This window comes from Syngnathoides biaculeatus, chromosome 9 (genome assembly GCF_019802595.1).
Source record: "Syngnathoides biaculeatus isolate LvHL_M chromosome 9, ASM1980259v1, whole genome shotgun sequence".
Classification (NCBI taxonomy): Eukaryota; Metazoa; Chordata; class Actinopteri; order Syngnathiformes; family Syngnathidae; genus Syngnathoides; species Syngnathoides biaculeatus.
Window position 1 is genome coordinate 13504148 of NC_084648.1, and position 15381 is coordinate 13519528.

The 15381-nt window shown below is 42.3% G+C and overlaps 1 protein-coding gene across 4 annotated transcripts; it reads left to right on the forward strand.

The window, feature by feature from the left end:
• Nucleotides 1-89: 89 nt before the first annotated feature.
• On the forward strand, nt 90-15091 carry ift56 (intraflagellar transport 56). 4 transcript variants are annotated; one of them, XM_061830779.1, is made up of 20 exons: nt 90-320; nt 516-583; nt 736-800; nt 884-1024; nt 2080-2172; nt 2244-2358; nt 4137-4186; nt 4312-4457; nt 4637-4808; nt 6426-6500; nt 6566-6668; nt 7076-7131; nt 8302-8355; nt 8428-8491; nt 8611-8699; nt 10701-10784; nt 10863-10932; nt 11833-11939; nt 13358-13491; nt 14197-15091. In XM_061830779.1, the coding sequence occupies exons 3-20, from the start codon at nt 798-800 to the stop codon at nt 14309-14311; spliced, it is 1671 nt and encodes a 556-aa protein (XP_061686763.1). In that variant the 5' UTR covers nt 90-320; nt 516-583; nt 736-797; the 3' UTR covers nt 14312-15091. The 4 variants fall into 4 exon arrangements, with proteins under 4 accessions (XP_061686763.1, XP_061686761.1, XP_061686764.1 ...); XM_061830777.1 differs by lacking the exon at nt 516-583 and having other exon boundaries at nt 91-320; XM_061830780.1 differs by lacking the exons at nt 90-320; nt 516-583 and adding an exon at nt 353-468.
• Nucleotides 15092-15381: the final 290 nt, after the last annotated feature.

Below are 15381 nucleotides of genomic sequence, written 5' to 3' on the forward strand. Positions count from 1 at the left end.
CAGTTTATTCCCGGTGGAGGGCAACATATTTCATTGGTATCACCCGGAAGGGAGCAATGTTCCTGTTGCTAGGCAACGACGCGGCGCCACTTTGTCGCTTATTTGCGTTGTCGTCGCGCCTTTGAAAGTCATCTCATCTGAAATAACAACATCGGAAGTGTTCACGTAACTAAATACATGAATATAAATATTTTTATAGTCTTTGAAATAACCAACAGCCTCTTGCGACAAGGCAACGTGACGTAAAAAGTCAAACAGAAAACCAAGATGGCGGCCTCCGAGAAACATTTTGTCGAAAAGCTGAAAACATTCTTGAAAAGGTAAAATGGCATTCAGAGTGTGTTCATTTAATGTCACGTTTTCTCCTCGTTAAACTATTTTGTCGTCTCGCAGCCAAAGGAGACAACGTATTTTCTGAATTTGTTTTCGGCACTTCGGTTCTTGTTTTTCGGAGGAGCCATGTTTTGTGTGCGTGTGTATTTATTGTATTTTATTTTTGCTTGTTGTTGTTTTAGGAGTATTGATCACCCTTGAAGAAAGCTACTGTTGCATTTGAAATGATTATTAAATGCTTTCCAAACGGGTATGCAGTGAAACGAGGCACTTTTGTTGCTAGGTAGCCGTGATAAAAAGACGCTAACACGACTTGTGAGGACGTCATTTCATCTCCTGGAGAGGTCCGAGCGAACAATAAATGACAAACGTGTAGTATTTGTTGTGATGTGGTTTTAACAGGAAACTACAGTGTTAGCATGCCCACATGCGTTCTCTTCTAGCTGACCTCAAATATTGTCAACATGGTGAGTGGACATTGAAAACATCATTCTCGTAACGCCTTCGTATTGTGTAAAAAATTGTCATAAGGATGGACATTTTGTTGCAGATCCTGTCTCGTGTGAAACCGGCTGTGGGTGGAGAGACGGCGGCCAGCGTTGGCGTGAAGAAGAAAAACAAAAGTAAAGTTCCCAGTTTGGAGGAATATCTGCAGCAGAGAGACTACCTCGGTGCATTGACGCTCTTGGAGGTGCTTTCGCCCCCACACTCCCACATTCTATCTATCTATCTATCTATCTATCTATCTATCTATCTATCTATCTATCTATCTATCTATCTATCTATCTATCTATCTATCTATCTATCTATCTATCTATCTATCTATCTATCTATCTATCTATCTATCTATCTATCTATCGGAAATACAGGTCTGTTTAACATTCTAGCTGTGTGTCTTTCTGACTTACCTGATAGAAGTTGAATATGGTGAATCTTTGTAATCTAAATGAAGAGTTGACTGAAGGTTGCTGTCAGACTAAACCAACCAAAGAGAATTACACAATTTGAAACAACCACGTGACATAGGCAACGACGTATGCATACGGATAACAATTAGCATCCAGTATTTTATCTTTAAGCTACATATATCGGAACACAAATGGTGCAGCAGGTTCCACGTACAGACGACAAACAATACGCACAAACCTATAGTCTTAATCCGACGACGACAAATGTTAATGCCCCAGGTGGCCTAGGCACGCACACCAAAATATCCATCCATCCATTTTCTTCGCCGCTTATCCTCACGAGGGTGGCGGGGAGTGCTGGAGCCTATCCCAGCTGTCAACGGGCAGGAGGCGGGGTACTCTCTGAACTGGTTGCCAGCCAATCGCAGGGCACATGGAGACAAACAGCTGCGCTCACAATCACACCTACGGGCAATTTAGAGTGTCGAATTAATGTTGCATGTTTTCGGGATGTGGGAGGAAACCAGAGTGCCCGGAGAAAACCCACCCAGGCACGGGGAGAACATGCAAACTCCACACAGGGAGGGCTGGGATTGAACCCGGGTCCTCAGAACGCTTTCCAGCTGAGCCCACCGTGCTGCCTCAAATATATCATAGAATTCTATTTTTCTAATTCAACACGTTAGAAAATATTTTGGAGGTTGGAGTGGATTTCCATTAATTTAATGATTAGAGATGATTTGAGATGTTTTGAGTTACAATCGCCATAAGGTAATGAATGAAACCAATACCTCAAAGCACCACTGTATGACTTTTTGATGTATTTTGTTGTCAATAGTTCCAGAGAAATATTGGAGAGCAAGAGGAGAATGCAGACCTCTGGATTTGCTTCTGCGCCTTTCACTTGGGGGATTACAAGCGAGCCATGGAGGTACTTTTCCGTATTTGTACTCGACGTGGCGGGGTTAACGACTGACCAAAAACGTGACGTCGTTGTGACAGGAATACCAGGCACTGACCGCAAAGCCCGACTGTCCTCCTGACGTGTGGGTCTACCTGGGCTGCGCCATGTTTTTTCTGGGGCTCTATAAAGAGGCTGAGGAGGCTGCATTGAAAGGTAAAAAAATGGCTGCCAAATGGGTCGCCCCAGGAGGTGTTATTTCAAGTTTGAGTTGAGAGACAACTTCAACACGTCAGATATGTCTCCAGAAAAGCACATACCTGTAGAAGTAGTACTTTTCTGTCTTTTTTTCAACAAAAATCAGAAACAAATACAAAACATCAAAATTGACATTTAACTTTGTTTTTGCTGTTTAAAATTGTTACCAAAAATGCAGAATAAAAATAGCATCTGTTTATTTTAGAGGGGTGGGGGGGCATTGAAAATTACTGTAGCATAATTGGAATGAAATAAAACATCACCAAAATGTTAAATGATAAAAAAAATTCCTATTTCTGTAGAAAAGAAAAAGAAAGAAAATGCTGCGAAATAAATGTCAAGTGTCATCCCTATAAACATTCTAAAATACAAATTGTAATGAAAAAAACATCTAACATTATTCACTTCAATGTCTATACGAAAAAATAAACTTGAGCGGAGAGCGCGTCAAAGTTGCGGAAGTCTCATTCGACATCCAAGTGGTCACCATATTGGCTGCATCTTCTGTCCGTGATGTCACACTGGGACATTCACCATTGAAAAAACGCTGTGGCCCCAACTGTGGGAGACGAACGCGCCCCTTCTGACACGGAAGCTCTTTTCAAAGAAGAAAACATCTCATAATCGAGTGAAGTGACCGGGGGCAATATTAGCCTATCGTTTCGAGCCATATTTAGATGATATGCGGATCACGGCCAAACTGCATGCAGCCGAATCACTTTCCCGCCCGATCCAACTACGTGCGGCGGTGATAAAAACAAAGCCGCGACCAAACGGCCTCCCCATCTGATCCACGGCGGAGATGAGCCACCAGAGCCCGGCGCCGCGTCTGCCGATCGCGGCTTCGGCCGGGGTGGCACATCGACACATTTAGCACCCCTGATTCACGGATTACGTTTTTTTTTTTTGTTTGTTTTTGTTTTTTTGTTTTTTTTTAGTAGCTGTATACACAGCTACCTGTCATTTGGAACCCACGAAGCTCTCGTACTTTGCACCTGTACAATCCATTTTCACGACGAACCGGCTCTCTTGGAAAAGTATAAAGAGCGAATCCATCTTCCCGAGTGTTTGAACAATATCCAGCAATACAACGAGCCGGCATTTTGGCCAACACGAAGTAACAATGAGCTACCTTCCAGCAGGTGAAACTAGTAGAAACAGACAAGATCGCTTGAGCGCACTACTGCCTTCAATGTCACTTCCTGCTTCTTGTCGACCTCGAGAGGATTTCCATGGCGCGAGTGACAAAAAGCCAAATACGTCAAAATCAAAATCTTGTTTTGTGGTGGAGAAATGGATGGGTAAATACCGGCTGCCATTTTTTCATTAATAACATACTAAAAATCATGAAATTCATGACAGTGGGCCTTTTAAAGGTCTTTGTTTAAAACAATAACAAAGAAGAAAAATAGGGCAAGGGTGTAATCACAAAAAAAATGCATTTAATATGGGATAAATTATACTTTGGGATGCTTTTTAGTATAAATAAAAAAAAAAAACAACTTTTCATATTTCTGCAACAGAAAACAATGCTCTACAGTAATTTTGTTTTTTGAATATGGGGGGGAGATAGAACAGAGATGGCTTCATTGTTTTTGGAACGGGGTAAAATGAATGAATACAAATCTTGAAAAAGAAAAAAAATTTTTGTTTTATGGCTCACAAGAAATGATAGGCGGGCTTTTACAGGGAGAAAGTAACAATAAATGAATCATCTTGCTTTGGTGTGTGTGCAGCCCCCAAGTCCCCCCTCCAAACCCGACTCCTCTTCCACTTGGCTCATAAGGTGAAAAAAAAAAAAAAAACCACATTCTCCGTCATCTTTCCTCGGCTTCTTCAAACTCGAAATGTGACAAGGCGACCTTGTGACCTCCTCTTTTCTCGTCCTTTGCTTTCCCGACGGTGTCTCAGTTCAGCGACGACGAGAAACTTATGGACTTGCACCAGAACCTGGAAGACGTGACGGAGGACCAGCTGAGCTTGGCCTCCATCCACTACATGCGCTCGCACTACCAGGAGGCCATCGAGATCTACAAACGCCTCCTCCTGCAGAACATGTGAGTGTTCTTTCTCTCGCTCTCCCTTATTTTCTTTTGCGTTTCACTTTTTTTTGGGCGTCACTTCTTTTGAAGGAAAAACGACGCAGCAGGTGCCTAGCGGGGCGGTAACGGGCCCCGTTTTCGAGCTCTCCCATTGGACGTTGCAGGCGTAGCCGACTTTGCCTTTGCTCCCCCAGAGACTTCCTGGCGATGAAGGTGTACGTGGCCCTGTGTTACTACAAGCTGTGCTACTACGACGTGTCCCAGGAAGTGCTGGCAGCGTACCTTCTGAACATCCCCGAGTCCACCATCGCCCTCAACCTCAAGGCCTGCAATCATTTCAACCTGTACAACGGCAAAGCAGCCGAGGTGCGCGCTCGTTCGGTTCTGGAGGGCCATTTGAGCATTTTTACCATATCCTTGGTCTCCAGTTTCAGGTTCACTTATTATTACATCTTTGTACGAATAAGATAGTTGACCGCCACATGTTTTTTGATGGTGTTATCTAAAGTCATAAATTCCACTTCACGATATCTTCAATTCTCCTCAGAGCAAGATATCCACTTGTCCCTTCTAGATAACGTAAATCTGTTTTTTACTAGGCGACGTGACCTTGTAGATATCTCAAAGGAGAGTTACAGATATCTATGATTCCATGGCAGTTATTAGTACTGTAATTCCCGGCCTACAGAGCGCACCTGGTTATAAGCCTCAACCGGTACATTTGTAAAGGAAATACCATTTGGTACATACATACGCCACAGTCCTAAAAGCCGCAAGTGGCCACATTGAAGCGCTCATTCAAAAAGGAGATATTTACAAAGATAGTACACTAAAAAAGTTTAATGCTAGTGTTAATGATAGCGGTAATGCTAGCGCGGCGCTAGCGCTAATGCTATCGCTGAACTCTTTCAGTGTACGCTAACACTAACAGGGCCGGTGAAACACGGGATATTTACAAAGAAAGACAGTACCCAGAGAGTTTAACACTAGCGCAAAGCTAATGCTAGCACCACGCTAACAGGGCCGGTTAAAAAAAAAACAACCTACCGGTAAAATTCACTGAGACACAGCACATATATTCTGGTCTCACTCTTACCTCAGATCGAGTCACTAACACTAGCGCCGCCGCGCTTTTACTGGCGCTAACAGGGCCGGTAAAAGTCAATTCCTCGGCACATATTCCACCGGTCACACTCTTACCTTTTCCGCTCGAGTGCCCCCTTGCGGCCGTTAGAAAAAAAAAATGCACAAATTAGCTGCATCACCACATAAACCGCAGGGTTGAAAGCGTGTGAAAAAATTCACGGTTTATAGGCCGGAAATTACAGTAAATCACTTGCGCATTTCTTCCACTGAATTATAGATTTCTGCAATACAAATCAAAAGCAAAAGCGAGATCCTTTGTCACAGTTCCAGCACAGATATCCATGCAGCCATTTTCTTTGCTGCTTATCCTCACAAGGGTCGCGGGAATGCTGAAGCCTATCCCAGATGTCAACGGACAGGAGGCGGTGTACACCCTGAACTGGTTGCCAGCCAATCGCAGGGCACATCGAGACAAACAGCCGCACTCGCAATCACACCTAGGGGCAATTTAGAGTGTCCAATTAATGTTGCATGTTTTTGGGATGTGGGAGGAAACCGAAGTGCCCGGAGAAAACCCACGCAGACACGGGGAGGACACACCAAGTCCACACAGGCGGTGGCCGGGATTTGAACCCCGTTCCTCAGAACTGTAGGCCAACGCTCGAATGAGTCGTCCCTGTTACAGATATCTCAAAGGAAAATTTTATTTTGGCCAGTCAGAAAGCTGTTGACGTCCAGAATGTTAAATGTGGCTTTTAAATGTTTTTACAAAGTTTGCTGTATTTTCTTTTCTTTTTTTTTTTTTAAATAAGATATTTACTGTAGATGTTGATGACCACCGAGTGATGCTAAACTCCTTGACGTGTGCGTCCGCATTCTTCCCTTCCACTCACCCAGGCCGAGCTGAAGAACCTCATCGACATCTCCTCCTGCTCCTTTGAGTTCGCGAAGGAGCTTATTAGACACAACCTGGTGAGCTTTCACTGCAAATTTATTATTATCATTTTTATTTTACAATCTCTAATCATCTCCTCCAGGTGGTGTTCCGCGGTGGCGAGGGAGCGTTACAGGTGCTGCCCCCTCTGATCGACGTCATCCCCGAGGCTCGACTCAACCTCGTCATCTACTACCTGAGACAAGGCGAGTGGTTCCAAACGCACGCAGCGGGCCGCGCCGGCGCACGCTAATGACATCCAATACGAGAGCTGTATATAAAAATTCTGCCTTTTACAAAAATAATAATCCTCACTTTTGATGAAAGCTTGTAGGGCTGTGCTGGTGTAAATACGAAATACAGGCGGGTTTGCCCAAAACTCATTTTCAGAACCATGCATCTAAGATCATGTTTACTTTGAGACTCGATGGACGGCTGGACAGGCGCTCCACGAAGCCAAGTACAATATTTGAATACAACCGGTTTACAAGACAATTTATTTTTTTCAAATATCATATCTCTTGTATTGGGTCTCTTTTGCTTGTGTGCCAGACAAATTATATGCCTGACATTTAGTTGTAATGAAAACGTACGTTGCATGTGACTCTTCCAGATGATGTACAGGAAGCGTACAACCTCATACAACATTTAGATCCTGCCACGCCTCAGGTGAGGATTCCCATCGACCCCTACGAGGCTTACAAGTCGGAGATCGAGAACTTCCGTCTGTCATCATGTGAAAGTCAAAAAGTCAATTAACCGTAATTCCCGGCCTACAGAGTGCACCCAGTACATTTGTAAAGCAAATACCATTTGGTACATACATACGCCGCAGCCGTGTAAAAGCCGCAAGTGCTCACATTGAAACCGACATTGAAGCACGAGATATTTACAAAGATGGTACATAGACTTTAACGCTAGCGCGGTGCTAACGCTAGCGCGACGCTGACAGGGCCGGTTAAAAAAAAAATTACTGGTAAAAATCACTGAGACACGCCAGTAACATAGCAGCAACATGCTAGTACAGTGCTAACGCTAGCGCAGCACTAACATGGCCAGTAAAAGTCACTTCCTCGGCACATATATTCCGGTCTCAATATTACCTTTTCAGCTCGAGTTGCTAACGCCGCCGCGCTAACGCTAGTGCCGCCGCACAAACAGGGCCTTCTTAAAAAAAAAAAAAACATGCTGGTAAAAATCACTGAGACACAGCAGTAACATAGCAGCAACATGCTAGTACAGTGCTAACGCTAGCGCAGCACTAACATGGCCAGTAAAAGTCACTTCCTCGTCACATATATTCTGGTCTCAATCTTACCTTTTCAGTTCGAGTCGCTAACGCTAGCGCCGCCGCGCTAATACTAACACTAGCTCCGCCACGCGAACGCTAGTGCTGCCGCACAAACAGGGCCGGTTAAAAAAAATAACATGCTGGTAAAAATCACTGAGACACGGCAGTAACACGCTAGCACAGCGCTAACAAGGCCGGACCGGTAAAAGTCACTTCCTCTGCACATACATATATTCGGTCTCACTCTTACCTTTTCTGCTCGAGTGCCCCCTTGCGGCCGTTAGAAAAAAATGCACAAATTAGCCGCATGACCGCATAAACTGCAGGGTTGAAAGCGTGTGAAAAAAGCGGTTTGTAGGCCGGAAATTACGGTAGCGTCTTGCAAGGGTTTGGAGATTTCATGCAGTGATTCCTTTGCGTACGACTGGAGGGATTCCACATCCCACCAGTGGTATTCGTACCTCAATTTGAGAATGAGTGACCAAAGAGGTTGTTTTTGTTGTTGTTTTTCTCATCATGAAGTCCTAACCCTTGAACTTTTTCCTCAGGAGTACATTTTGAAAGGGGCGGTCAATGCCGCGCTGGGGCAGCAGTTTGGAACGGTGAGCGTTTGGTTTTCCACGCTACACGGAATGCGTCCCCGCGACCGTAACTCGCTGTGTTCTTTTCCCCAGAGGGACTACTTAAAAGTGGCCCAGAAGTTTTTCCAGTTGGTCGGAGGCTCAGCCAGCGAGTGCGGTACGCTGAAACGAAATGGGAACGTTTTGGTGCCAGAACTGTGTGGGCTAGCAAAAAGCGGACGTTTATTTTTGTTTGTTGTCTTTTCTTTCTTTTTTTTTTTCTTTTTTTTTTTTTAGACACGGTTCCTGGGAGACAATGCATGGCTTCCTGCTTCTTCCTCTTGAGAGAGTTTAACGACGTTCTCATATATCTCAACTCAGTCAAGGTTTGTGATGATCCCAGTATAGTACATCACCCTCCCTGTTGTATGAATTGTGGAGCACGTAGCGTACTGGATGTCCTCATATCCGGCCAGGGTCACAGAATTCATCGTTTATTTGTTCCAAGAAGTTTCCTCCAGGGGGAGGACTTTATAATTCCAGTGGTTCCTTGAGATACGACTTTCATTTCTTCCGTGAGCACGCTCATAAATCAGTGGGGGAAGGTGGCGATGATGTCAGGGAAGAAAAATGGCACGAAAATGTGAAATATACCTTTGAAAACATAATTAGTGAGAGTGTAGAGAAGAAAAAATGATTTAATGAAGTGTAACCAAGACCAAGGTCACACACACTCACAGGTTGTGTGTTTTCCCTTTAAATGGCGTGGTCTCCCGATACAGTGCCTTGTAGCCCCGCCCCCTAGTTTTCCCCGGGTGGCTGCAAGGACTGAGGACACCATCCACACTTGACAGCAGGGGTGTCAAACTCATTTGCGTCGCGGGCCAGATTGTAGTTATGGTTTCTCTCAGAGGGCCGTTATGACTGTGAAACCATCAAATTGTTTAATCCCCTCATCATATTTACACATGAAATTTATGAACTAGTTTTGGAATCAGAAATCAAGGGTAACGGGTTTTTCAACTACTGTTGGTGTTTGGAAAGATAAAAATGCTTGCAATATCTCAATGTTATCATTTATGATATAGGAATTTAAAATTTTGTACAGATTTTTAGCAAGAATCATGGAAGTTGACACACGTGATTTGTCTTCACAGGCCACATAAAATCATGGAGCGGGCCGAATCTGGCCCCCGAACCTTAAGTTTAACACCTGTGCTTTACGCTTGGTACTCCCAAAACTTGTGGAGGACATGGTTTACAGGTTGGGTTATTGTGGGATTTTTCTCAAAGTTTGGCATGTAGAATTAAAATTGGTCATGTGAGCTTGACATTTTTTCAGTTCTGGTAACATGAAGGATTTTTAATTTGACTCGGTGACCCAAAAAAGGCAAAGTGCAAAGGAAAGACATAAAGCCGTGACTAGCAAGAAACCTTGCACATTACCGAGGGCCCGATTTCTGTGACATGTTCACTTTTCCCAAAATACGCTGTGAAGCACTATCACCATAATGTGGCAAAAAAACTAAGCATTTTTTTGGTCATAAAAAGATTAAAAATATCAGTTAGATATATTTTTGGCAATAAGGACTCGCAATGGGAAAATACATGCTAAACGCATTGTTCATTTGTTGTCTCTGCGACATCCGATTTTAGACAAATTTAGAAAATTTAAACTTGTTTCCTCGCATTTGAAAATCAAATTCAATTTGCAGAGTTCTGTATTATGAAATTCATCAAAAATTTCACTGAAAATGTGTTTTCTTGCTTATCCACTGATAAAGTTTGTGACAATATTTCGCTTTTTCGTGAAAAAAAAAGTCGGCCTATAAAGGTGAAGCAGAGTGTGAACAGTGGACAACAACACCCGGAAACAAAACTTTGTTGAAGTTAATTAAGCTCATCATAAAATAAAAAAAAAAAAAAACTTTACAAACAAACTTTAAAAGTGACAAAGTAAAACTTTCTAACTTACCTGTGGAATGTTTTCTCACACCCACGAAACTGTCGCTGCACAGCTCGGCAAGGTTGTTTTGGGAGTATCAAGATGGCGGATGGCGACTTTAGTTTTGGTGGCCAATGAGCTATCCAGTCCTTTTTTTTTTTTTGGATCACTGGTTTCCACTCCATCCATGCACCCACTAATCCTCACAAGGCTCATGGGACTGGTTTCTTCACTAATAACCAAGTAATTTTCTTTCTGTGGGCTAATTCACGAAAAATGAAAAAAAGTACCGTGTGTCACGTACACAACAAATGATGTTTACACGAAATAAACAAACATCCCGGGTCATTACATGAGGACATTGAGTATGTTGCAATTGCATAATTCATAATAACATAAAGTGGAGACATTTGTTCAACCCGCATTGTGTCTGTTATTTTAGGATTACTTCTATAACGACGATACATTCAATTTCAACTACGCGCAGGCCAAGGCAGCCATTGGCAACTTCAAAGAGGCCGAGGAGGTACCGCAGCGCCTGCAGAACTGCTCAATATTCTTTCTGATGGATTATTTATCGGACGTTCTTGTGTTTTCCTTCCAGAGTTTTCTTCTGATTCAGAGCGACAAGGTCAAAAGTGACTACGTGTACCTCAGCTGGCTGGCCCGCTGCTGTACGTCATTTTTCTTTTGGTATTTGCGATCAATTAACTAATCCATTATGAAAATAATCAATTCAAAAATTTAAATAATCAAACAACTGTAATGCATGGAAAATATTTCACTTTAATAAAGTAAAAATGCTTGGGCATTTTATAATTTAATTATAATTATTCGCTAAATAATTAATGAACGACAACATTGATGTATATGGAATTTTTGTTTTATTAAAAAAAAATCAGTCAAATAGTATAGTCAGATAATCAAATGAATTAATTTACAAAATTCATTCTTATGATTGAAATTATACTAATGATTAACAATTAAAATTCCCCTTAAATTTATTAACACACAAAAAAACAGCTATGTAATGCGATGAAAAAATATATATATATATTTTTGATTGACCAAATTTAGCGGGGAAAAGGGCCAAATAGCCATCCATCCCCTATCCAAGTCGCTTATCCTCACAAGGGTCACGGGAAAACCGGAGTCTATCCAGGCTAGCTTCAGGCGAAAGGCGGACTACACCCTGAATTGGTCGCCAGTCAGTCGCAGGGCAGATATCGACACCATCGCTTAGCGGGAATCAATCCCACGCAGCCCACACCAAAAGCAGACGTGTGTACCACTACACCATCAGTAACTCAAAGGGCCAAATAAATGCCATAAATCTTACAGAACATTTGCTATTGTAACTGCTGGGTGGGCCGGATTAAAGAACAGAGAAGGCCGTGTTATGGCCCGCGAGCCACAATTTGCACACCCCACCTTACTTCTCACGCGCGGTGGGGCAAATTTGAAGAGAGCTGAACTTGTGTAGCAGCAACAGCCGACTGCACCGCTGCCTTCACTACCTGTTGTTGTACTCGACTGCGTCTGCTCTGCTCTGATGTGTCAATTTTCCTCGTCAGACATCATGAACCGGAAAGGTCGTCTGGCCTGGGAGCTTTACTTGAAGATGGGAACTTCCGCTGACTCCTTCAGTCTGCTCCAGCTCATCGCCAACGACTGCTACAGGGTATGCGTCGCCGTGGAGTTCTGCGATCGTGGTGAACAGTTAGTTACGCTTTCGGTGACACGGCATTTTGGGTTGTTGATGCTTAGTGTTCCGCAATATTTGACGTCGTCAAGTATGAATGTCTTACAGACCTGCTGCCAAAACCAAAAATACATGATACATACCGTAATTTCTGGCCTACAGAGCGCACCTGCTCATAAGTACATTTGTAAAGGAAATACCATTTGGTACATACATAAGCCGCACCTGTGTAAAACCCGCAAGTGCCCACATTGAAACACGAAATATTTAGTTTATTATATTTAATATAAAGAAAGATGGTACACAGAAAGAGTTTTCAAAGTTTTAATACCTTAGCTTAGCTTAACATTGCAACAACACGATAGCACAAACAAGGCTGTGGAAGAAAAAAAAACATACCGGTAAAAAAAAAAAAAAAACAGCCGTGGCAGCTACACAGTGGCAGCACAGTAGCACAGCACTAACTGGCCCGGTAAAAAAAAAAAAAAAAAAAAACATACCTAAATCACTGAGACATGGCATTAACACAGCAGCAACACGCTAGCGCAGTGCTAACAGGGCCAGTTAAAAAAATACGGTAAAAATCACTGAGACACTAGTAACACAGCAGCAAGATGCTAGCCCGGCGCTAACAGGGCCAGTTAAAACAAACATACTGGTAAAAATCACTGAGACACAACAACACGCTAGCACAGCGCTAACGCTAGTGCAGCGCTAACAGGGCCGGTTTAAAAAAAAATAATAACATACCGGTAATAGTCACTTCCTCACCACATTGATTCCACCGTCTCACTCTTACCTTTTCCGCTCGAGTGCCCCTTGCGGCCGTTAGAAGAAATCCACAAAAAAGCCGCAGGGTTGAAAGCATGTGGAAAAAAGTCGCAGTTTATCTGCCGGAAATTACGGTATATATAGAGGCCGCAAGGTGGCACCAAAGCACTACTTTTCCCTTAGACTGGGCTTTGGCCTGTTGAACGAAAGCTCCTCCCCTCATTTCATCGTCGTGGTCGTCATAGCACGTTCACAAAGAAATCTTTTAACTATGTTTCTATAGTGGCTTGGAAGTTAACTTTTAAATAAACTCGGTTATTCATAAAAATTCCTACACATCTCATTAAAGTTTGAGGTCAATTGAGTGAGAATTGCTTTGTTATGAAAATAAGTCGTTTGTTTCTCGAGACCCTGTATCACAAAAGAAACTAAAAAAAAAAAGCAAAACAGACATTGTACTAATCATCTATGTTGCAAGCATAGATAACCTGAATATTTCAATTGATGTGCAATTTATTACACTTTTGGGGCATTTTGGGGGTATCACACCCCCCCCCCACGCCACCCTTACTTTTTTTCCTGGACGTATTTGGTTAAAAAAAAAAAAAACTGTATTTGTGTTTCAGATGGGCCAATTCTACTATGCGGCCAAAGCGTTTGATGCCCTGGAGAAACTGGACCCGGGTTCCAACTACTGGGAGGGCAAAAGAGGGGCTTGCGTTGGCATCTTTCAGCTCATTTTAGCCAACAAGGAGTCCAAGTAGGTTCAGTCATAACGCGTGGATTTTTGTAAAATGCAGCACTCATACAAATTTATTAAAAGCAGCACCCGGTCCTCCAGTTCATGCTACAATTCAACAGATTTGCTCATGAAAATCAGTTCTGTGGCGGCACGGTGGTTCAGCTGGTAAAGAGTTGGCCTCGAGTTCTGAGGATCCAGGTTCGAGCCCGGCCCCGCCTGTGTGTGGAGTTTGCATGTTCTCCCCTTGCTTCTGTGGGTTTCCTCCGGGGACTCCGGTTTCCTCCCACATCCCAAAAACATGCAATTAATTGAACCCTCTAAATTGCCCCTAAGTGTGATTGTGAGTGCGGCTGTTTGTCTCGATGTGACCTGCGATTGGCTGGCGACCAGTTCAGGGTGTACCCCACCTCCTGCTTGTTGACAGCTAGGTTTGGCTCCAGCACTCCCCGCGACACTTGTGAGGATAAGTGGCAAAGAAAATGGATGGATGGATGTTTTGTCATTAGCTTTCATTCATGAGTAAAAAGTGTGAATAAAAGTGACAGTAATTAGTCCATCAGCACCAAAATGTACCCAACCCTTCAGAGGGTTTTTTGCATAATATAATAGTAATAATAATAATGCTCAATAGCCCCTCCCCATCTGCCTTTGTGCAAAAGATGTGTCTTAAATGTGGTAAATCCAGTAAAAATGAGCGCTCCGTGGCCTTCCCGTGTGCGCCAGGGAGACCCTTAAGGAGGTGGTGCTGCTGTTGCGCAATTCCGGAAACCCGCAAGTGGAGTACATCATCCGGACCATGAGGAAGTGGGCCAAAGATAACCGAGTCTTCCTCTCGTGAGCGACCCTTGCCAACGCGGCGCACACGTCGGCGACCGGTACACATTTCAAGCCAACATTCTGACATCGGCTGTGTTCTCAATAGACTGCTGGTTTCTTTTTTAAGTTTTTTTTTTTTTTTTTTTTTTTTTAGCAAATACTATGGATGCATTTCAATTTTGAGGATCAAATGCATTTTATTGTTGTTAGTGCTGAGTGTTCAGCGTATGGAGATTAAAAATAACACGATTTATAAACGCCGACTGAGCATTTTTATTAGATGCAACCAAATGAGATCCAAAAATCCTGCATTTACAAAGTCAATGATGGACAATAAATTATTGTTTTTCTATTTTGTATTTGGTAGGCATATTTTTGGAGATTTTGTCATACTGCATAAAATAAAAGTAAAAGCTGATGTGTAAGTAGATAAAATATACTCCCATGTGTAAATCACAGAAGCCGGAGGAATTGAGAATAAATTGTATTAGTCTATTAAATATATGAATGGGCTCATTTTATTAATTTACAGGCTGGTGTAGACTATGTGCACTATAATCTTTGTTTTATTCATTCATCTTTTTTACTAGCTGTTTTCAGACTGCAGGTGTGCAAAATTGTAATTATTTTATTAAGGCTTTATTATCCCAGGCTGGCGAGTGCAAAGTTCCAATTGCAAGTCACACTTTTCGTAAATGAAAGTTTTGTCGAATTTAATGTCATTGTGAATTATTTTAGGGATTTTATTTGAGGTTTAAATGTAAATGAATTGCTGCACTGTGGGAGGAAAAAGGAAATAAAAATTTCCATTTGTGTAAAATGACTACAATAATTTTAAATGAAAATAGTTTCTGGTAGACATTTAAAAAAGTGCATTTATTTTCAAGGTTTTTTCAAAAATAAATTGCACAATGTGAATTACTTGTAAAATGATAGTAGCCAAATGGATAAAAAAATGAAGATAATTAAATTATATTGTAAAAAAGCTAATTATAGTGATCATTTAACCGTCTCTGGACCAAATAAAATAAATAAAAGAGAAAAATCTGATACTTTCAGAACATGATACTCTGGATTTAAAATTTTTGATTA